The 24,959-nt window shown below is 45.4% G+C and overlaps 1 protein-coding gene across 1 annotated transcript; it reads right to left on the bottom strand.

Annotated features, from left to right (window-relative positions):
• Positions 1-8,816: 8,816 nt before the first annotated feature.
• Positions 8,817-9,776, bottom strand: LOC138515362 (olfactory receptor class A-like protein 1). The gene has a single exon (XM_069630234.1). It carries the CDS (start codon positions 9,774-9,776, stop codon positions 8,817-8,819), a length of 960 nt encoding a protein of 319 aa, XP_069486335.1.
• Positions 9,777-24,959: the final 15,183 nt, after the last annotated feature.

A 24,959-nucleotide genomic window follows, 5' to 3' on the forward strand; every position in this document is an offset into this window, starting at 1 on the left:
GCCACAATGAAGATTCTGGGCTGCTGCTGTCGAGAAGCCACGGTGCTCTGGAAGGAGCAGGAGAGAAGAGAATGCATGCTTCCCGTTGGAGCTCTTTGCATCGAAAGGGCGCTCCATTGGAAAAAAATCCCAGGCGGTGAGTGCACCAGACACAAAGCAGAGCGACAGCACCAGCCCCCATGGGGTCCACACCACCTTGATAGCGGGGCGTCCACCCTCGTATACTAAGGCCCCAGCTACGACGTTGGACATTGTGTGCACTGTACACCGCACTAACGGCACCGTCCATGAGGTGCTGCAGGGGATGCATCGTTGGCAGCAGAACAAGACCCGGTACCCTGCTACATCGGTCGGAAGGAATGCCCGACAACATAGAGGTGATCATATCCCCGAACAGTGACGTCGGAACATAATCCACCCGGCCTATCATCTTAGTGGCACTGACTGACTGCCACGGAGGACAATCTGGCTGCCTGTCATTAATGACACCCTGCATACTATGCCATCGAAGGGACAAGCTCGACAGGCTGTGGGGAGGATACCTGCTGGACCCCTGAGTTCAGTCGACACCTTGGGTGTGACCAAGTGACCAGGCAGCCTTGGACCATAAAACTAAGAATCAGGGCATTAGTCGAGAAATGGGTTGCAGCTCATGATGAGTGCTTGTGCGCCCCTCTGTGCCCCTGGAGGAAAGAGGTGTGCCAGATCGGGGGAGCATCGCCGACAAAAAAGGGGTGAGTGATGCCATGTCGCTCCGTAATAAATCAACAGCACACGGAGCAGCCTGGATGCCCTGTGACCCGCGGCGCGCTACTCTGCTCTGAACATCAAGTGACTATGCCGATGTGGCCCCTGGTACCTGCTAGGTGCGGCTTTGCCGGCTGTGAACTATACCATCGATGGACCTGAACTTGGGAAGTGACTCCTGAACGGACACTGATGGGAGATGGACTGGTTTCCTGCTGCCCCGCTGTTGTTTAAAGAGGACTCAGTAATCTTGTGTTTGATGCTGTGAACCTGCATAGTAACTACATGCTTTAAGGGGTCTCAGGCGAGAATAATTGGGTGAGGCTGTGCTCCCACAGTTGCGAGGTGTGCATGCAATACCGGTAGACAACCATGGTGTTTGTTTGTGTAGGTTATCGTTTCGAGCCCCAGGTTAATAAAGGGTTTTGTAAACTGTGGTAGAACTGCCGATGTTCCTCTAGCAGCTTACCTGCAACGAATGTCACCTGTGGAGTGTGTTTAGAAATGGGTTAATATGTTAGGTCTTTAGTGGTGTGAGCAAGCTGAGTATGTGGCGGTGGCAAATCTCATCATTTGCCCACTCCACAAGTTCTAAACCAACAAGCATGTTAGTGTTTTGTAACAGGCGGGATGCCTGGATGTTTCAGCACTGTTTGTTTGTTCATTATGAAAAAGGAGGAGTGTTACGTGGGACCCGCCTGGGTGTGTTGCCCCTTTAAGGGGATGTGTTTGTCCTCACGTGTATTGCCCCTTTAAGATGGGCCATGACTGCGTCATGGCCCAAGCTAATAAAAGGAGCCCCTGCAGGCACGTGAGACAGAACGGCTGCAGACTCCGTGGAAGGTTGGTCTGAGTCCGTGTCTCATTACAGATGTAGGCCGCAGGCCTACCTGTGGGAGGTACAGGCCTGCAGGCCCTGTTGCCATGGGACTCTCGTGCCAGGACGGTGGCCGAGGTCCGCATGGTCAGGACCATGGCAGGCTGTGCCCCCACCCCGATGGCGCTGGTGTCCCATAGCGCCGCGGGGCCTGCCGGATGGACATGGCAGGCCCCAAGCTCCCACAGGCGCTGGGCCTGTTTGGGTGCTGTGAGGAAGCAGCACCCCGGGGGTCGTCTGCCGGATGGACATGGCCGGCGACCCCCAACAGTGCCTGAATGCAATGAGATGAAGCTGAGGATTTCACTGACCCCTTGCTATGGCCGGCATCAACAAGGATCCTCCTGCACACTACTGTTCAACTGGCACTGGCTAGTAGTGCAGCTTAACCCAGACACGCCGGCTTGAAGGAAATGAGGCACGCCATTGAGGAACAGGGGCGGCAAGCGTTGAAAACAGCCAGGCACCGGGAGAGGTGAGAAAGAGGTGACGATATGGAGAGAATACGCCGGGCGGAGAAAGCGAGCAGAGCATGGAGGCGGCATGGTTTAGTGCCGCAGGAACTAAGTCTGCCCATGCCTCTGACTTTTTTATGGCCAGCAATATTGTTTATCCAGCAAAGTATTGGTTTAGCTGCTAGTAACGCAGAACAGTGTGTTCATTGGGCCATCATTAACGCTATCAGACGTTTTACATCGCTGCAGAACAACCGAGCGTTCCAGCTGGCGCAGGAGGGGCCTCGCCAGCTGTCATTTTCCACCGGCTGTATTTCATAATGAAAACTATGTGCCCAAAATAGGTTCTTGAATGGACTAAAAAAAATGCGGTTCACGTGGAAATAATCAAAGAAGTAACTTCTTTAGTTTACACTCTTACCAATACAGATTAGGCATGTTATTAAGGGAGTATGTGAAGTCAACACAAACTAAAACACCCGCAGATGTGGTGCTTTTAACATACCTTTGGCATACGCGTATGGGTACAAATAAATCATGAAACAATTTGAAAAACAACAGTACTATGGATCCATGTTTTCAGGGTCACAGGCTCGACTACTGGTAGGACCCCCATCCTTTCATCCTGCTGCAATGGATAAAATGTGTTGGTTAACAATGAGCATCGATTATCGGCCCAGAGTGGCCTCTCTGGGGTCAAATAGTGCTCTTTTGGAATACCTGATATGTTCCGGGAGGGTCTCCATTCTTCTCTGAATGTGAGCCCCCTTAGGCCAAAAAGCAGTGACACTGTATTGGATACAGCACAGTAAAGAGGAGCCCTCACCCATGTATTTGCCAGCAAATCCTGCCTTTGCCTCTAATTGAGACCAGTGAGGTGTGTTTTCGCTCAAGCAGAAGACCTACGAGTAGACGGCTGAAATGTACACAGGGACGAGTTGAGGCCTGCATTCAGTGCTGTTTAATTGGAATTCTGGGACTTGTAGTTTTCATAAATATAAAATGGGAAAGAAAAAAAAAACAACTACAAATCCCAGAACTTAAAAGAACAAAAACATAACTGGATGGCCTTCTGATGCATGACAAGTGGAAACTTAAAGTGCATAATGTACAGAATAACTAACAATGTGTGATAACCTGCTAAAGATGGCGAGGACTTTATCCCTCTGGCTCTACCTGCTTGGGAAACAACCCAAAGTGGGTCCTTGCCCCCTAGCAAAGAAGGCAGCTGAAAAACACGGGTGTTGCTCAAGTCTTTATTATCTAAACGTGCTTTAATTAAGGAAGAAATGAAGTACACTGATTTGTTTACTATGCAGTGTGACATGAGAAGGTATGCAGCAAACAGATTTGTTTTTATTTTATGCAGAAAACACGGAAAAAACAACCTGGTTTGGGTTTACCCGAAAGCAAACATATTTAAATAATATAGGTTGGGACCAAACCTGTTTGCTCCGTTCTGTATTACCTAAGCAGCTAAACTGGTCCAAAGAGCATTTTCCAAATTGTCTGACAAACTGTAGGCAGTGCTGGAAATGAAAAACATTTACTCTGGGATTACCCTCCTTCTTGTGGGGTGGGGGCTTGGGCAGGGTCGGATTAGGGCATGCAATTATCTCGGGCACCAATGAAAAAGTGGGCCATAGTTGCAAATGGTAATTAAGTTATTTTTGCGACAGATTGTTTGAATTTTATGCGGGAGTGGGGCGTTGATAAAATGAAATGAAAATTGTGCAATTTAAACAGCATTTATTCAGCAACAATGGTCTAAACTACTAGCCGTACAGTATAGTGAAATAACTGGCCCACACTGCCCAAAAAGTTGGCCCACTATGACCCAAAAAACTGGCCCACACTAGCATTTTGCATTCTTTGGTCAGGCACAGTGGTAGATGTGTACCGACAAAAGTGGTTGAACGGTGGTCTCGGCAAGACAGAGGGTAGGCGGAAGTATAGTGCAACTTTACACTTGCACAAAGACATGAATGGACAAACCCTCTGTATAGAATGGTGAATATGGTCGTAAAAAGTAGAGGAATGGTAAACAGAAACAAATAAAAGTAGTGGAACACCGTTCCTGACCGTTCCCGCTCACTTCGATCACTGTTCGGGCATTGCCCTATTGGCTTATAGGCCAGTCTGAGCCTAGGCTAGGGTTTGGAGGTAGGGTGCGAGGCCAAGGTGCATGGCTCCTGGCCACGCAGCACCCTGAGTCTTCATGGAACCCCGGCATGGCGATTTGCATAAAAGCAAAGAGCAATTTTGGGAACAAAAGAATGACAACAAATGTATATCTGAAATAATCTGCAAAAGTGATTCAGCAAGAAAACCTTTGAGTAAGTAATGGAATTTCGGCTCTGATCTTTTCATTGGTCAAAATCCTAATAAAAAAAGCTCTGTAAATTGCAAGACAAATATACCAATTTAGACGGTGTATGAGCGGGATTTGAGGCTTTGGCTGTTTCTGTGTGGAGCGCACTCTCAGTTTTGTGTGCTGAGTCGTTTCAAGTACTGGCTGCTTGGTGTTGGAGCTCTCGTCCGGCTCCTGTCCTCATACACAGCGGAGACGCTGTCTCAGTGCGAACTCGCTTTCAATTTGTTCTTGCAACAGCATCTTAAGTGGAGCCCGCAGTCCTATATATTTTTTGCTTCTATACTGATCACATACCCCTGTTTCCAATTCAAAGGGTACCCCATTAACAACCTCAGCGAAGAGCATGTTGCTCGAAACACGTGTCAGGCTACCGTTTGTGCGGATTAAATATACACCAACTTCAATTTCATCTGTGTGTGTGCGCAGTGTGTTTGTAAAAACAATCTAACATAAAAGTAGGACTATCTCTTGAAAGTGTAAAGGCAGTACACTTCAGTACCATTGGGAGGAGAAGGGAGTTTAAGTGTTACTGTTCAAAGTAATATATATTATAATTAATTCATCACAAACTATCAATATCCTGAGTTAGAAAATGCAGCATTTCTTCTGTGCGAGATTGCGCTTTCCTGCCTCCCAGCTATAAAGACCTACTTGAAAAACCGGTACCACTGCAGTTTCCAATAGGAACATAATCTAGAGAAAGGGGGACAGAGCACCAAATACCGGGACAGCCCGGGCAAAACCAGGACGTCTGGTCACCCCAAATAACAGCCAAAGAAGACAGTGTAAAGGCACAACACACAAAACGCCCAGAGACCTCGGGAATGTGTACAGGGCTTTGGAAAGATGAAGGCAGCTGTTGCTGTGGCTACTATCCTACCATGCCCTGACTAAGGAGTGTCGGCCATCTCAGAAACCAGTGCAAAGTCACAACAATTAGGAAAACCAGAGAACTGCCGGCTTTCTCCAATCTATTGAAAAGTGGATTAGAGCAGGTGATGGGTGCTTGCTGTACAGAACATTATCCAGCCGAAAAAACCCAAGAGACCTTGGAGACGCTCACACTTGCAAAGCCAGAAGGGGGTCGTTTTGTAAAAAGTGCAAATTGCATGCTTGAAACTGACATCTTTAGCCCATGCATGCTATTCCCCATTCTTTATTCAGTTTCCTCGCCTTTGTATAAATGATGCAAATGGCTCCTAGAAATGACACTTTGCAGACTGCATTTACAATGAATACCTCTGGGACCTGCCTGCTCTCAGCAGGTGCTAAATGCAAGCAGATTTGATAGGAATGCATGAAAAGCTCACGCAGGCAGAACAATAGGAGGCATTTGAAGGCGGAGTAGGGATGCACAGCAGAAATGCTACATCTGTTTCTGGACATTGGACTGTGTACACCAAAGGGAAAAGAAAAGAGAATTTCTACTAGTTAATAGAAATGTCCGTTCAAGTCAACAGAGCGCATTAGACAGCATTACTCTGGTCCAAAATGCAGAGCCCATCAACATGAATTGTCCGCCTAGCGGTTCAGTAAATATCGCAAAACATTTTTCAAAGCCACTGAATCTAGTAAACATTATTTGGAAGCGGAATTTGAAGCAGGGATTATAGCTTTCTGTTGCTGTCTTTGAACTTTACACATTCAATGACTTGCACGTGTAAGTAAACACCATGCAATATAGTTGAAGGGTGGTGCAGTGAAGGTTTGCCTATATTTGCCTATTTTCTGGTATTTTTGTAAACATTTAAATCGGTTTGATACTTTTGGACTGCTACTGCAAAACATGTTTAATAAGTACTTCGGATAAAATGGCTATACAATTCAATAAAATAAATAAATAATGAAATGCACCTACGTCATGACTTTCTCCTTTGGCAGTGACTGTTCCAGGTGGTGCTGTCATGCTTTTTCAAATAGAGGTGTAGCAACACACTACTCAATTTTCTTTCCTTTATTATTATTATTATTTTTTTTAGTTCAGTTAATGATCTGCAAGGGCCATGGGCGGACAGAGGTCGATTGGGTTTTCCATACAAAGCAAATCCGCAGGTGGACCTGACATGTATGGTGCAGTCCATTACTACGATGTGTGTGGAGTTCTCAGATTAAGCAGAACTATACATAACATAGATTTCATAACAGATTGAATATGCAAATTAAGGCGATACACTCTATCCTTTTAAACACTTCTCTTCTAAACTTGTTCCTGTAAAAATGAGGTCCCTAGTTTTCCACACGTGAAACATAAAAGCACATATACGGTCAAAAAATGATCTTGATCAAGCTGAATTTTCCATTGGCGCTTACATAGAGACGGTATGATGACCTAACTCAATGTCACTCATTTCATCAATCACCTAAAACCCGGAAGGATGAAAGTCAGATTTTTCCCGCCTGTGTATCGAACACACATCTCATCAGCGGCAAACAACTCACTGAGATACCTTTTCTTGCAGTGCTCTCCATGAATAAAACAAATTTGGACGTGAATGTCTCTTACTGACCTGCATACAGGGCATGCATGAAACAGTTTTGTCTTTCTTGAGATCTGTACATTTTTGTTGCATTTATTCATATGAACTTTTCTTGAACAATAAATATAATAATGATCATTGCCGTGCTATTTTATAATCATTACCACTTTAGTTTGTGATTTTAAACAGGCTAAATCAAAGAGACGCTTGACTGATCGAATGTATTCAATTCAACCTTAGCAATTGGAAAGTAGTAGGAGTTGGAAAAAACTCTTGGAGCCTCATTACGAGTATGTCGCTGTGTGAAAAAAGGTGATAATGAAGTTGTAAGTCAGTTACCGCCGCATTACCGCACCGCCATACTACAAATTTGGTGGTAATTTGGAGGATTTTCTTCCAGCAAAATTCTGTTGGTAAATCGAACCACCTCACCACCCAAAAATGCCAAATCTACAGAATTACCACAGGCGCAATTACTGCTGGCAGAAATTGTTCCGAAATCTCAGCAGAGTCCTATGGACTCCAAAAAATGGGGGCGTACGTTGCCTATCACCACTTGTAATTCCTTTGTATATTCGCAGGACAAAGTAGCAGTAGTGGTAAATCTGTAGGACAGTATTTCTGTGCATTTGCAACTGAAGTACCACCAATCTTGTAATGAAGCTCTTCTTGCTTTATTTAAATTGATTCAGTATCACACAGACTGGTGATGAGTCTGCAGAACACCCACAATAAAGAGAGTGAATAGTGGCCTTGTTTGGGAATTTGGTGAGCTAATGTTGTGCTACTCAAAGGTGACAGGTTACTCAATAGTGCCCGCCTCGGAACATTGCAGGCGTGTTTTATGCACGCTATGTGGACTGATACAAAGATACACAATTGCGAACAATAATGATGTTCTTTTTCTGATGAAGCAGTCGCCTGCAGACTGAGAGGTGAGCGCGGATAACTCTTTTACCCTACGCACCATGCCATCACTTACACCACTCAACAGTCGAAGGATATCTGCTGATGACGTAAAGATACAATGCATTTTTTGCTCGGTTCACACTGAAAAGTGATTTCTTTCTGGGTGATTCTGTGAATGTACAGTGCCAGACTCGACCTCAAAACACAAAGTGCTGATATGTACGCTCCTGCTTCCCAATAACGTATCATAACTTATAGTTAATAACTAACATGCATCCCTCCTTCGACAACCACATATCCTCCCATTCATCTCAATTGTTTTTTCTCTCTGATTTTGGTCATTCTGTTGTCTAATTTCTCTTTACTATTCTCTCCTCCCCAGCCCCCCACTTCTTTTCCACAGACTACAGTCTGGTAACACCCTGAAAAGGTCACAATATGCACCTTTCGCATAAGGCCAGAAGCCCTAAGACCACTACGGTGGGCATGGGCGCAGTATAAATATTGGATAATATAACATGACATAACCTATGAGAGCGTGGGAAACTGTATCAAGGTTCACACAGGCTGCAGTCCTACAATGGCTGAATAATTCTTGCACAGGAGCGAATTGCATTCCACCTCCTTAGTCTCTCAAACCCTTGTCCGCTTCGGGTAGAATGTTATCAAAGGTTTCCAGTATGTTGTTTGTGTAAAAATGTCACATATCCACTAAGGACTGGGTTGAGACCGTCCAACTCACCACATACACAAGTGAGCAAGACACAGGAGGAGGCTGAATTTTTGATCAATGCGACAAAGCACCAGTTTGAACCGTTGACCCTGAGGCAAAAGTCGAGCACTTGAGCCGTCCCGCCCTCCTGAAGTTGACTGATTCTACAAACCAGTGCTGAGCCTTTAAAACTTTGAGTCCTGTAGGTGCTGAGGCTTGCTCAATGGCCGTTAAATAATTCATTGGCTATAGTCATGTTGTGATCCTACGGGATATTGATCACTGCTACAGTCTTCCGACCTTGTTGGCAGCAGCCGGCCTCTCCAAGATACTCTTTCACTTTCCTGTAGCCAAATACCATGATACAAGCACTCACTGAGTAATAGATGGACGACAGGATGCCGTATGTGGCGTTGAGCAAGCTACTTTCCATATCCCCCTGTATGAACCCCGAGATGATGGCAATCCAGATAATGTCACTGGAAATCCAGCAAACAACATAGATCAAGAGCAGGGAGAGCAGAATTTTGGTAGCCTGGGCAGAATGCTTGTTCCAGGGGCTGCCAGTAGTTTGCGTGCTCTGCACCTGCCTCCGGTGCTTGCATATCAGGTTGATGGTGAACCCATTCAGAACAATCACAATGAGTATCAATATAAAATCCATGGTGACCGATGTGTACGTAATGAACTTAATAATGAAATTTGCCGACTTGCCCAAGCAGTTGCCGCTGGTCAAGTAGACGATGGTGATGTTGCTCTTATCCACAGCGTTGTTGTACTGAAGATAAGGGAGATGCAGCACAATGCTGAAAATCCAGCATCCGGCCAGGGTCCAGTTGACGTACAGACCCTGGTGCCGGTGGATGAACTTGGACCATGGGTGATTGGGCCTCCTGATCTTGATCAGGTGAAGGAGGCTCAAGTTCTCCACTGACCAGATGCTGACCAGCCGCAGCATGTGGTAGCTGTAGAGGAGAATCTGGCATCCCAGCTCCTCGAACACCCGAGTGTGGAAGATAAGGAGCAGCCCGGGGATCTCCTTGTAGCAACAAAGCAGCAGGTTGACAAAGGCCATGTTCACGATGATCCGGTCCAGAGGCGGAATCCTTTTGCGCTTGATGGCATTGCTGATGAAGGCGAAGAGGATGATCAAGTTGCCTGTAGTTCCAAAGAGGGCAGAACAGTAAATGATGATAGAAGCGATTCCCGGAGAACTTGACAGCATTTTGAACGGCTAATACATCCGCTCCGCTTCTCCCGCCCTTTGTGCGTCTCTCCTGTGCCACCATCTCATTACGGTTTTATTCTGCTTTTAATTGTGCCTAATCAGACGGAGCTATTGTTTTGCTGTGCTAGCTGCTGCCGAAGATGCTTGTGACCAATGCACAGACCTTTTATCACCTCATGCCGTGCAGTAAAGTGAGCGCGCTTCATTTATTTGCTTAGCCATGGCAACCTTGTGCCAACAAGATAGGATGCTCTAACGTAGCCCAAAGCATGAGTAATATGAAATAGGAAATGTTGATGACTCAGCCTTCACTCTACTGCACAATCTGTCTTGCAATGAGCTGAGTACATAGGAGCATTTTTCGAAATATCTGCCCCCTTTTACCAAACCTGAGCAGGCAAGACTATTGCAACATGGCGCAAGTATTGGTTTCAGCTGACTGACTTTTAAAAAAAGATTCAATGCTGAGAGCTCTTTCATTGTTTCATACATGTATTCTAATGCAGTCAGCATTGGGTGATGTCAACCAAGAAAAGAAGAAACATTCTACAGAGTGTTGCAGTGAAATGAGATGGCGACAACTCGGCAAATAATTTTTTATAATGATCAGGTAACAACCCCTATTAAACAAAAACTTACTGAACAATTGCTGGAAAATATCTCTTATCTGCTGGTCACCTTAGGAAAAAAAAATAGGGAGAAAGAGTAAACGATTGAAATCTATGGGTAATGAAGACGAAAGAGTCAAAGGGCATGATTTCCTAAAGCATTTTTCAATGGGGAAATCCCATTGAAAAAGACTCAATGGGCCTCATTACGAGTTTGGAGGCAGCCATTTCCTTAATAAGGGCATGGCTGCCTCCAAACTCGGGTCTAGGTCTGGGTTACTTGAATGAGGAATTACCGGGCCATTCCAACCTTGGAGGACCCGGTAATTCCTCATTCAATGTACCCTTCCCAATTCCCATTAGAGCCCCCGTAGGGCTCAACGGTAATGGGGAGGGAGCTCCCTGGTCCCCTCGCGGGACCTGCAAATGACGTCTGCTCTGACCAGACGTCCAGTGCGGGTCCCGGAAGGGAACTTCATAATAGGGCGGAATGGGTTGAACGGCGCCGGCACCTTTACCAGCACTGTTAAACCCATTCCACCAGGGTCGTAATGAGGCCCAATGAGATCAAGGGCTGAGTTGGCGCCATATGGCAATGTTAGGAAAAGAAGAAAAAAACACAAAGAATTGGTGTAGAGAACTGTTTTGGGAAAAGTAATTTATTAAATATCAAGTTCGTTTGAAAGGAGGAGCAGCTGCTGGTATTACGTTGAACGTGGCCGCAAACTAAATACATTGCTGGTCCATTGCTTAGGTTTCTTCCCCATCAGAACAAAAACATCTGCCTGTATCTTGGGGATCATACGCGAGTAAGAGGCCTTCAGTTTCAAAATGATGGAGTGATGACACATGGAGCTATTTTCCTATTAAATTGGACGAGTCATCGCATAATAGGTGTATGTTTATAGCACATATACACTCAGGAGAGCATCTTGGTGCTGCAGGGCTAATAAATGTAACAGCGCTCGTAGGAGGAAGGGCTGGTGGGATCTCCCGAGTTTATACCCATGACCATGAATTCAAACACTGATGTCTAGAGTGTTTGAATTTGCAAGGTATGGAGGTGAACCTGGGTGGCTGAGGTAATGTGAGGGGTATGTTTACTATATGCGTGATACCCCGCCCCCTGCCTGCTTCTGCATTTTCGTGCGAAATGTCCCCATTTGCCGCAGCTCCAGCACTGAGACGATTGCATGCCACCTATAGGTCCCATCATTGAACCCACCTCGGCCTTCCCTTCCCCATTGCTGACCTCCGTGATGCCACTCAGGATACTGATTGAGGGGTCTACCACCCCACTGCCCCTGTCCTCCACCTGGCCAAAACGCTGCTATCCGTATGTGTGCACGAGCTGCTGCATACTCCGCTGAATTTGTCTCAGTGTTTGCTGAGACAATTAGTATATTGCATCACCACTAAATAGCCCTGCAGAAAACCCACAACCATACATAGCATATACGAGGGAGACGCCTCCCCCAGCACACCACAATACGCGACACTTGCAAGGACGCATACCACAGGTGGCCAAAGTGGAGGAGGTACGATGGAGCGCCACCACTAACCAACTCACTAAAAACTCATCCCTCTCAAACTCTAAATAAAATGCAACTATGCCTATATTGCACAACAAACCGCACACACTTCACTACACCGCAACACTAAAAAAAAACACACATAGCCCTGCACAAGAGCACATGACAACTACTGACCGAAAAAATCACACCTACGCTCAGCAAACTGTGTAAAACGAACTGAAGCTGCCCACAGCACATCACAGTTCTCTTGTGCTTTTTCCCACTCAGTCCTACTAACTTACCCTACCCTCTTGCTTTTCAGATCTGCCAGAGCGGCAGGGGACCACTCCGGTGTGACAGTGCATGGTATAAATATCCTTTAAAATAGCACAACATAACACAACATAACATGACATATTACCTTCCTGAGTTATTCCCATCAAAATTAAGTCACGCAAAGTACAATCAGCCATTGCCTTTAACACGAGGTACAGCAGGATCTTCAGCCTGGATGAAGAATTCATTGGCTGGGGCATGCCGGGGCTTGTATAGCCAGCACAGTGAATAGATCCAACCATGGGTTCTCTGTATTTAATCTGAATGGTGAGGTATTTTGACCTCCGGCAACTGGAGTCTAAAAGCCTTTGCTTGCACTTTCTTAATTTCAGGGCCCACCAAAATGGGCTCCTTGTAGAGTGGAGTTTGGCAAACTCAATCATATAACATCTGAGCAAAATAAAACCTTAATTCTGCTTTGGGGGCCAAGGAAAATCGCACATGACGATTATGAGGATTATTTTTACATGACATGGAGTGCCGCCTCAAAATACTAAGAGGCAATGAATTGCATTTCTGCAACTGCTGAGAAGCTACTTTGGTAATGTTCCATACCATTGTATTTAGCTCATTTGTGCGGTTATACAAGTAGGACAACCCTATACAACCCAGCTCTGATCCCACAGGGAATGCGAGCCCTCACTAGTTACACATCGTATGCCGCCTCTGGCTACCTGTTCAGTTTCTTTACCCAACAGAGGCTGACTAATCACCAAGGGCAGTAACCTTGCACCAATCTGTCCACATTTCTCCATCTTCTATGAATTCAACACGCCCTCCGATTATATATACTGCTATCTTGTCACTCTTTTTACCACCCACTACCACCCAGATGCATGTCACCCACACAGTTTGGCCAATTCTGGACACCTTACCCTCACATGGTGCTGGCTGATAAAGTAAACAATCTGCAACATCATTCCTACCTTATATGTATTACACAGAAAAGCAAACTCCTGCACATCTGCCTTCCATATCATGATACGAAAGGGGATGCCGTCCTAAAACACAGAACGTTCTGGCAAAATCAGTACGAACACCACTTTGTGAAGGCATACAGCATACTAACCTGCTAGCTGCCTCTATGATAACCATGCCCCACAGTTTCCCATAAACTGAGTTGCATGTTTCTATGTTTGATTGTTAGTCGTTGTCGTGCCCACATGCCTCTGGTTTCTGAGGAGCGCGTTATAAATTTGTAAAGTAAAGCATCATCAGTGACGTGAATTACATACTGTGTAAACCTACATGGCTGTTTAGCCGTGAACCTATACATGCTGCATAGTATCGTTGCAGGGTTTGGAACTACAGGAAGTTCTGCCAGGACAATGACGTTTAGAGGAGGAAGGTCCTGAATTATCCTCCAACTACCTCCTTTTGCCTTTTTGTTCAGATAGATCACTGTTTTACATGGGTAGGAAGAGGGCACTATTATCCCCTGTTTAAGGAGTGCCACAATGGTGTCCTGTATGCCCTCCTCTGCTTATTTGGACAGCAGATACTGTTTAACTGGAATACGGTTGTCTGCCAGCCAACGTTTTGAAAAAAATTCTCGGGCCCCTGTTTTGACTGTTCATTGAAAACAGGGGCCCAAGCTATTTTTGTCCCCCGCTGCCAATCTTAAGGATGCAGTGGACAACCCTGCAAACCCAGAGGCCGAAGATACTGAACATGGAGACTGGGGGACACCCCCGCAACCTCTGCTCTTCGTGTTCGGTATTTGTGTCTTCAAATTGATCGAAGAAATTCAAACTAATGGTAGAGACCGAAATTCCATCAAATCTATCATTCGTTCACATCTTTTCGATCAATTTGGGAAATACCATTTAACTCGGGGCAGCACTGCACCTGGCTTTAGTGCTATCCTATCCAGCGTCACTCCCTGCAAAAGCATTACATTGTGGGTGCTGGTTGTCCATAACCCTTCTGGTACCTGCTCTAAGTCACTCTGAGTAAATAGGGGCAGGGTGACAATGGCCATCAAAGAACATTGTACCTTTCGGTATTGTACCATAATATCGGAGGAAGTACAAATTACCAACACAGTTTCTATACCGTCATCCCTGTCCTCAAACAACTCTGCGTCTGTCCTTGAGGGGCACAGTTGGTTCAATACACAGCACTCTCTGCCACTAGCACCCATATGTGTATCTATCCCAACCACAATAATTCTTTTAGCCAACACAACCAAGCCCTGAAAATCTAGGTACAATACCATGCCTGCCACAAGCTCTGGGGTTTTCACGGGTCAGAAAATGAAATCTGTTGGTACCCGCCAACACGCCTTGCCATTCTGGGGCACCACATAAAGCAACACCATTATTCCATAGACAAACATGTCTGGGTCTATGGGGATAAAGCGGACCACCATCTCCCATCCTCGGGCCTAAATAATGACCATTGCCCTTCAGGCACACATACCCGGGGTGGCTCATACCACGGTCTGTAAAGGAAATGGTCATGTTCAGCTTGTTCAACAAATCCCGTCCCAACAGATTAATGGGGGAGGCCTCTGAGTATAGTAAGGGTGCACACACCACTTTCCCTCCTATTTTGATAGCTACCTATTCTGCGTAGGGAACTGTGGTGACAGCCCCAGAGAATCCTGGTCTGTCGCAGGTTTCACATGATAGTGGGAAGTCTCCTTCACTGATGCATGATTTAGTGGCAACTGGATCGACCATAAAGAGGAATAGCTTACTACATATCTCAGCACCCACCAAGGGTTCCTCGTCAGGGTGGGTAGTCATGGACTGGATTGGACATGCAAGAGCTTTCTGTGGGCTGTCCTAATAAGGATAAGTTTTGGTACTTGGAAACGTGAAGGGGTTTCCACCCATGACACTGAACTGTTGGTAGGGTGCTACTGTCCCATTCAGCACTGAATTGGGTGTGGGCAACTGATCTCCATATAAAGCATTCTGCTGGGCCGCTTGTAGTTGCACACTAGTCAGTGCTTGGGCCTGCATGTGTGAGGTGCTTGGGGGCAACTGGGTGCAGGCCTGATGTATTTCACAAGGTATGGAGGTGAACCTGGGTGGCTGCAGTAATGTTGGGGTATGTTGACGATATGCGTTATACCCTTCCCCCTACCTGCTTCTGCATTTTCTTGTGAAATGTCCCCATTTGCCGCAGCTCCAGCACTGAGACGGTGCCATGCCACCTCTAGGTCCCATCATTGAATCCACCTGCTCTGTTCCCTTGGAAGCCTCCTCTTCCCCATTGCTGACCTCCATGATGCCACTCAGGATACTGATGTGGGGTCTACCATCCCACTGCCCCTGTAATCCACCTGGCCAAAACGCTGCTATCCATAAATGTGCACAAGCTTCAGCCTGCTCCGCTGAATTTGTCTCAGTGTTTGATGTCGACACCCCTTCCACTGCTATTTTAGATACCTTTTTCTGTACTAGTTTTGCTTAATCCGCCTACAACCACTGTGCCATTTCCGTTATGTAATCCTTTAGCAATGGTGTATTATTATAGTTTGAATCTCGGGCCACCCCTTTTGCCTCTATGCCCACTATCTTGTCAAGCACCTTCTGAACTTCCTTGGGCAACAACCTTTTGATAATGAAATAAAAAAGAGGAACTGATTGGTCCCACTGGTCACACGTCTCCGCTCACCACCTCTCCTGCACTTTTAAAATGTATTGAGCAGCATCTTCGTCGTTCCCATAGTATACTGCATTATAGACTGTATATCAGGTGTGTTGGGGTATGCCTGTCACAGTGCATCCCACACTTGTGCACTAATGTTATTAAAAGGTGCTGCATTGTGCACACCATCATCTAATTTTACTCTAGGTTACCCTGCCTTGACCCACAGGTCCCCGGCCTGGTCCCCCACAATTGCGACAAGTATACAAAAAAGGTAGCAGGCGCCCCTCTCTCGAAAGAACAAGGCATGATAACCTGTTCAGTGGTTATTAACCACATTGAGAGTTCGCAGCCATTGCTTTTTGCTCACTGTACCTTCACAGATGGGAAATAGCCATTTGCATATCAGTCTTTGTCCCGCCCACAAGGGCAGTCCAGCACCGAAATGCTATGGCAATTCCTCTCTGAACAAGAGTACCATCAGCAACCCCATACACGTGTTTCAGCCTTTTTGGGCATCATCAGTGAGGTGAAGCTGAGCCTCTCTACGCACAGTGAGCAGGGAGTCCACGTCTGGTTGCCCCCAGGTAACCTAGGGCAACCAACCCCAAGTTCCTTTCAAAAATACAAAAAAGGTAGCAGGCGCCCCCCTCTCGAAAGAACAAGGCATGATAACCTGTTCAGTGGTTATTAACCACATTGAGAGTTCGCAGCCATTGCTTTTTGCTCACTGTACCTTCACAGATGGGAAATATCCATTTGCATATCAGTCTTTGTCCCGCCCACAAGGGCAGTCCAGCACCGAAATACTATGGCAATTCCTTTCTGAACAAGAGTACCATCAGCAACCCATACACGTGTTTTAGCCTTGTTGGGCATCATCAGTGAGGTGAAGCTGAGCCTCTCTAAGCACAGTGAGCAGGGAGTCCACGTCTGGTTGCCCCCAGGTAACCTAGGGCGACCAACCCCAAGTTCCTTTCAAAAATACAAAAAAGGTAGCAGGCGCCCCTCTCTCGAAAGAACAAGGTATGATAACCTGTTCAGTGGTTATTAACCACATTGAGAGTTCGCAGCCATTGCTTTTTGCTCACTGTACCTTCACAGATGGGAAATATCCATTTGCATATCAGTCTTTGTCCCGCCCACAAGGGCAGTCCAGCACCGAAATGCTATGGCAATTCCTTTCTGAACAAGAGTACCATCAGCAACCCCATACACGTGTTTCAGCCTTGTTGGGCATCATCAGTGAGGTGAAGCTGAGCCTCTCTAAGCACAGTGAGCAGGGAGTCCACGTCTGGTTGCCCCCAGGTAACCTAGGGCGACCAACCCCAAGTTCCTTTCAAAAATACAAGGAGCCCCTGATGTCTGCTTCTCGAAGGTGTATATCCACTTCCCAGCCTCGGCAGTAAGGGACGGGAGTGCCTTGATCAGATTATTTTTATCCATCTGCACCCACAGCACATAATTCGCCCTACCAGGTCCCCTGTGTAGTAACAGCATTTGCTTGCCTAGTCCTTGCGTGCCCCTTGCGCCTCACTCCCCTTGTCCTCAAATTCTTCAACGCTTTCCAAGTTTCCTTCTTGTCCCTCGTGATTCACTTCCCTTTCTGACCTAACCTGCACTTTCTGCCTCTCGATCTTTACTCCCATGCTTCTCGACACGCACATCCTTAATGGTGGTGCTGTCCAATCTGAACAAGATGTTCCTAGCCCTCCACTCGTCCAACCCACACCCTTATTTACTCTCCCCTTCTTTTACTGCTCTCAACCAGGTTAACTCAGCTTGCATTGTCTCCCATGCCCCCTCCAACTCCTCCTGTGTTTTGGTCTCCTGCTGTGTAATGCTATTTGAGGTTCGTCAATATGGGAGCACATATGTTGGATTGGTATAGCCTCTTGTGGGGCCGACAGTGAGTGGCTAGAGCCCCTTTCTAGGCATGGGCGGTGGCGCCTCCACTGGCGCTATTGTTGTTACTTCAGTTGGGGTGGCACTACCTTCACATCAGGGCATGCACTTGGTGGTATCCTCCACATCCTCCACCATTTTCCACCGGTCTAAGATCGCTTTTCGCTTCTGCAGTCATTTCACCTTATACGTAGTGGTTAGAAACATACTCATTCGTTCTAATATCTCTCTATTATTAGATACATGCTCTGGACAGGGGCGGGGCATTCCCCTTTGGGTCTCTACCAACCACTTCTTGTGGTACTTCTCTATATGCATTATACATATATTCCAGCAGAGTCATTTTCCCCATGTTAACAATGGTATATTCAACAGAAACGTTTAGTTGTACGTCAAACAAAGTGTTGATATAATCGTCACTACTAGTCCTCTATTCCCACCTCCTGGTTGCCCTCTGTTCATGCCCTCCCTCCTTCACTCGCTCCAACCCTTCTCACACCGCACACTCACACTATTCTCACTTGCCCTTCCTGGGTCTCCACTGAGCTCACAATAAAAATTCAGTATACTAAAACAAAAAACTAAAATAATGAGATAAAACAACAACCACTACTGTTTCTCTTTTCCCTGCCGATAATATATTGGACACAGGAAGCAGAGCCCTCTAGTTATACAGAGCATCTACCCTCCTTATCACAGTAAACAATGGAACCACCGTCTCTCCTTACTCAGAGAGGTTCCCACATTCCTTTTTTTCTCCTTGTAATCTCCTTAACAATATTATCACAAAAATACAAAACCCACCATGTGGACTTTTTCACACTCTTCCAGCCACACACGCACACACTTCACTTCTCTACAAACTCTTACCCCTTTTGTTGCACGCAAGAGTTGCATGTACGTTTGTGTGTTCACCCGAGCTTCTGCCCTCATGGGGTCGCACCAATGGCCTGCACTCTCCTAGGAGCCGTGCCCTGCTTCAAAGAGCAGACAGGAATTCAGTGAAAACAGCTCCTGTACACCACTGTGGATTGTGTTTTTCGGAATGGTCACTGTAGGTGGACGCGGCCACTCCAGAGATGCGGCCTAAAAGCCTCCATCTTCGCAGGCTCACTAGGATCATGTCGGAGTCACCAAAAATGTAGTGAAGCCCTTCAAAGCTCACACCAGAAAAAAATACAAACCACTAGGGAAAAAAGCCCAGCACACCCCTTGCAAGGATTGTGTCTCCGAGGTCCTTGCTCTCAGTTCTTGTAGGAGACAGAGACTGAAAGACAGCACCTTTATCCTTGATGTGGACAGGACTAAGGCTTCAGACTCCCCTTGAAAATGCTTAATCAATGATCTGGATTGTCTATCCCCAAAGTCCAGACCCACAGGTCTTGTAATTTCAGATTGCATACAAAGAAGTGGTATCACTGATGTTACAGCTCCAACCTTTTCCAAAGCTGTGAATTCACTCCTCAGATATAGATCATACAATATCATCACCCTCTGTTTTACAATGGGGTGTTAGGCCCAACCTCTCCCAACCAGATCATTCCATTCTTTTTCAATGGGCGCACCTCAAGGCGAGTATCTCTAAAGAGCTTCTCTTATGTAACAGTTTCTTTGACCTTTGCTTACTGGTAGGCTAATTGAACGACTTTGTGTCGGAGTTACGTCCACCTAGAGTGACCATTGCGTCTCAGACAGGCGTGCAACATAGCCCAGTCGCTCTGGTACAACCTGCAAAGTCTGACAACGCCTGCCAAGTTAACATACAAAGAGAGACGGCGGGCCAAGCTTCACAAACTGGACTCTCTAGGGAGGGCCTTTCAGTGCCCATTAGGTTAACATCTGCTACTTATGACATAGCCAAAATCCCTAATGTTGCTACCAAAGTTCTAGTACAGGAAATACCTTTATCTCTACCTCAAAAAGATTTGAAACCGTTCAAAAACCTGCTAAACAAATCGTAGCGGTGAATGCTAAACTCAAGAGGTGACGTCACGTAGCATGCATTTTAGAAAGACACAAATGCCAAAAATCAATGACCTGAGTACTCAAGCATTTATTATGGACCAAAGGAACTTTGTCATCACTAATATTCAGAGGGTTGAGGGAAAAGAGCCCATAGAAGCACTGCGTAATAAGATGCTTGTATGGCTGCGACAGAGAACAGGGCCTGGTGTTAGACTGTCTGACCTGAAGATTCTACCCAGGATTAACCTGAGTGACTGGTGCTCGGAACCAAATAGTGATTGTGTCCTAGTGGTTGTGGGGCCAGTACCTTACCCTCGTTTCTAAAACTTTGTAAATATCTGCCCAGAGGATCCTCAATCTGTAATTTGATACTCTGATGTTCCCTGCTTGATGGGTTCTAGTCTTTTCATCATGCCTAAATGACCCTTTCAGGTCATTGCCATTTCTCATGGCAATTATTCTTATTCTCTCCCTGGGTGTATCTTACACACTATTTTTTGTTTCCTTTTATGTTTTTTATTGTTTATGTTGTATGTATTGTACGTGCCCTCATGCCACCAGGTCAATTGTGCACGATATAAATGTTATAAAGTAAAAGGAAAAGGAAAAACCAAAATGTATTTCTACAAAAATAGAAATGCACCCGCAAAGACTCTGCTGCCATATAACTTTCTGGCAAAATGAGTACGAACAAGACTTTATGAAGGCATACAGCATCATCAGTGACATAAATTACCTACTGTGCAAACCCTCATGGCTGGTTGGCCGAGACCCCACGCATAGGCTACTTGCTCCATAAGGGATGCTAAGCCATTGGTCTCAGCCCATTCTGTGCATCTTCATCCACATGGGTTTTTCCTCTCGCATCATTGGGCGTGAAGCTACCACTGATTGGCACCTATGTGAGGAAAAAAACTATACAAGCTCTATCTTAACCTGATGTGCACCTGGTACTGCAGACATGGGCTAAGAGGTCACTTCTAGGCCATCGCCTCTAACAAACTACTGCTCAGTTCCAGACACCTTGGCACCCAACAAAAGTTCCCCACCCTCGTTTTAGCTATGTTGTTTTATCCCTCTCGGCCCCTCGCAGCACAAATCACGTGACCTATGGTGAAGGCGACTGATCCCTGTTTTCAGATCTTTTCTGATCGATTGGGGGTTTAACAGTTTTATGGCTGGCGGTCTGAGCCTGACTGGTACCTTGGAATGCTGGGGGTCTTGAGGCTGGGGCTTTCATGTGCTATTAATTCGAGCTGGGACATGAAGGGTTGGAATCTCGTGCCCCCCTTCTCGTGGGATCGCTTTGCAGAGTGACCTCTCAACCCCCTTGTGGCCTTGCAGGGCGCATTCCTTCTGGGATAGAAAATGTTGGCAACATGAGACAATGAAGGTTCTGTGGATCTCTGCAACTCTGGCCTTCCTCACTGGTTCCCAAGCTACAATCCATTACTGCCTGCATATACTTTATTTCTATGTGTGTGACTTGGACCTGCGGCCTTGGCTTCTGCGCAAAACTAAGCCTTGATTCCAATATAACTGCAACTATTCAAAATGGCGCTTGGTTCACCATGTGTGCTGGAGCAAGAAGCACACCCCCGTCCCTGCATTATGGCTCCTAACATCACCCCCTGGTTACCTGTCCTAGCCCCTAATGTACCTTCCCGGACCTCTGTTTCATTTCAAAAGCGCTTGGGGGGCTGGGACGGGGTCCGGGAGGATTGCCCCTCCTTCCCAACAATGGTTACTCTTCATGTGGCTCTCCAGATGTTCTGGACTTCAACTCCCATCAGCCTTATGAATCCTAGTCAGTTATGAAAGATGATGTTGTATTCCAAAACATTCAAAATCCGAAAGGCTTCATGGTGAGTGAACATCATGCATTTGAACGCTTCTAGAAAGGCGGCAAATTATGCCAAATCTCTAGAATCAGGATGAAAATCAATTGATTGATTTTAGGAGGATCACTCAAGAATGGTACCCTACTTCACATGCTCCGATTAGAAGCAAACTGTGCAATAGTGTGTTGTTGATCTAGTCACACACTAGAATTGTAGTCTCTTAGATGTACAAACAGTCTGTGTGCCATACGCAGCCAGAAATAAGAGGCTTAATCGATTCTGATGCCTAATTTGCCTCCTTTAGCCCATTACCACAGAGTCATTTCACTGATTCACAAGATTACCTTAATATGTCATTCTTTGCTCACCTTTGTGTGGCTTTCCCTTCTCTTGAAATCTTAAGGCAAATGTGGTCACGGCTCACTAGTATTTTACTCCTATAATACATTTCATTCAATACACTTATCGTTTTCCGCCTACCCAAAGTACTGCTTGTACTTTCCACCTAACTGTATCCATCCTGTGTTCCATCAAATCCGCCTTACCATTGGCTGCCTTGGCATTGATATGCAACTCTGAGTGGACTTCTACTAAGTCCCCAGTAGGAGCCCCACCATAGGTCCCTGGACTGATACATTGTATTCAGGCACCAATCCATCAACACCTTTCACGTTCACATGCTCCGTGAGTCTCCACTGTCGGACGGTGTGGCAAACTTATATTCTGGCTCGAGGAAAGACAAGGAGGAGACAAACTCTTCTATGTGATATGCCCAAACCTGTGCCAAAACTTGGCTCAGAGGTGCCAAGTCAGATCAAATCAGATAGTATACCGCCTTTGTCGTTGGTAGCATGGACTGAGTGCAGGCTCTACTCAGGCAGGACCAAAGTGGAAACATCGGAATAATCACCAAAATAAAAGGAGCGTTTAAGCAAGTGTCTACAACAATAACATTCTTTACTTAAACAAACAGTCATTGCTAAAATCATGAGCCACTCGCCATTTCAATGGAATATCATACAGTCATACAGTATACATTCTAGTAACATAACATGACATAACATGACATCTCTTGTCCTCATGTGTGTCCTTATCTTTCCCTCACTATTTGCATCCCTATCTGTCACATCGTCTTTCTTCCTCTTTATTTGCATCCCTTTCTATTTTTCTTTTTGGGACATATATAAGTGCCCTTTTCTATGTGTGCCCCTCTGTGTGTGTCAGGCTTTAGGAGGGACCCCCAGCAATCAAAGTAGATATACTTATTTTATATGTATGTTTTCCTCCCTATGCTTCCCCAGCCCAGGCCAAAGTTTGAACTACTCCTGGCCACTGGATACTTTTAACTAGTTAAAAGACAATTAAAGGCCCACTTCCATTGTTCTAGTACAAAGTATTATGTGCCCAGAACATATTTTCCTCTAAAGGTTTTTACTCAACATCAAAGACACACAACAAAAGAAACTGGATCATAAGGGTACATGCTTGTAGTCATTGTTTAACAAGTGCATTCACCGTGTTGTGTACACTGTAATGAGCATTTGAAATGCTACAAAAAAGGGAAGAAGATGTTGTTTTTGTAGATTTGATTGCTAACTTGAGAGCTATGGGGGCTTTGAGACTAGAGGCATTTGCAACAGTGTGAATGAATCAAACAAACATTCACAAATAACTGAAAAAAGTCACTGTCAAATGATTATTAATGCTGATTGTATGATGGTAACAGTAATTTCACCAATTCCAGGCTGAATTACCATTGGCTCCTCATTTACGGTACTAATGCCACCTGACGGAATTGCCATTACTGCCAGTGGTGCGGCCATGCTCCTGCCAAGTTGTAATGAGCTTAGCACCCTTTTGGAATGTGCATATGTAATGGATGGAATCACACAGATAAATTCTGAGTCCAAATAATCGAACCATATCAGGAAGATAGCAAAACACTGTTTTATTAACAATTATCTAAAACACAGAGTTACAATTTACATCAACGGACGTACGAGCAATTTCTCCCAGCGATCTACACACAAATTATAGCTTTTATATCAAAAATACGTCAGAGGTGACGTTATACTACGTGGCAATAATGAAAAAACTACCAAGGGTCGGGCTTTTCTTAAGGGGAAACTTCTAAATGTACTTTCTATAGTAACTAGAATTGTGATTGGCTGCCCACTATCAGGTGGACAACACATGCCTACCTCTAAAACATGTAATCTTCAGAAATATTAGATACACAGTTTCTCATTGATTTTCAAAACATACGGTCCTTTGTTATATACTTAGCAGCACAAAAGCCCAGACCCAGGTGCAAATAGATAGGGAATGACACTATTGCCACACCCAATTAGCCCAGCATCTCTCATCGCACATGCCTTCAGCCATGAAGATTGTCTTTGAACTTGGCCTTGCAAAGTATCCTTGTCTTTAGAAAACATGGGAGTGAGAGCACTCACTATCGTGTTCTGGAACTCCAAGTACGAACTCTATTTTCATCCCTAGCTCACGTGACAGCAGAACACAATTTGGTCCATTGAGCAGCTTTTAAATGCTGTAAATGAATTAAACTTGCCACTCTTGGTGTTCCTTCTTTGCACCTTAACAAGGGATGATTCATCCTTCGCATGTTAGCTAATTTCCAGAATAGATAGCTGACCTTGGTTGCTTCAGTCTTCACTCCAGGCCAGCCAGCCGCGTCTTGCAGCTCCACGATTCAGCTTATTCTTGCTGCAACACAGCTTTCCCTTCCCATTTCATGTGTCCTGGCTTACTAAATTTATGACACTGATGTCCAGCTTCTATACAATGCCTGTGTTCTATTCACTACATATAGCCTTAGTCTACCTTGCATTTCAGCCTCTGTACATTTATTGAATGGTTGATTTTCTACAGCACATTGTGCATGCGTAATCTTCTTCCTTTATTTTTGAGAGTTCACTCGATCCTTTACTTTGTCATTAGTTTCTTTAGGATCCATACATTCTCTTCAGTCTGTATCCCAAGACATTGTTCATACGTTTTGTGACGTCACTGGCTTCTTTTCTTTGCTCCTTCTCATATTCCTTCAGGGATATGGGAGGTAGGGGGGCAGGGTTTCCTGCAGAGGCATATAGCTTCTCCTCTACAGTAATACAGCAGTAATTCCGCCGGACACCACAGTGGTAATGTAATTCTGCCGTATTCCCACCCGACTTATGATGAAGCCCAAAGTCTACCCTGCTGGGATTTGGAACTGTGATCTGTCATATAAAAACAAATATAAGAACAGATCTCTGTCACACATGCTTGACACACTGAGATATCTTTTGAACCAATGTGGCACTCAACGTATCTAAATGAATTTCAAATGTGTGGTATTGCATGTGTCCAGTGTATTCACCAAAGAAAGGTGACAATGTAAAATAAGTTGTG

The sequence above is a fragment of the Ambystoma mexicanum genome, chromosome 6q (assembly GCF_040938575.1).
Source record: "Ambystoma mexicanum isolate Mex_15411 chromosome 6q, UKY_AmexF1_1, whole genome shotgun sequence".
Lineage (NCBI taxonomy): Eukaryota > Metazoa > Chordata > Amphibia > Caudata > Ambystomatidae > Ambystoma > Ambystoma mexicanum.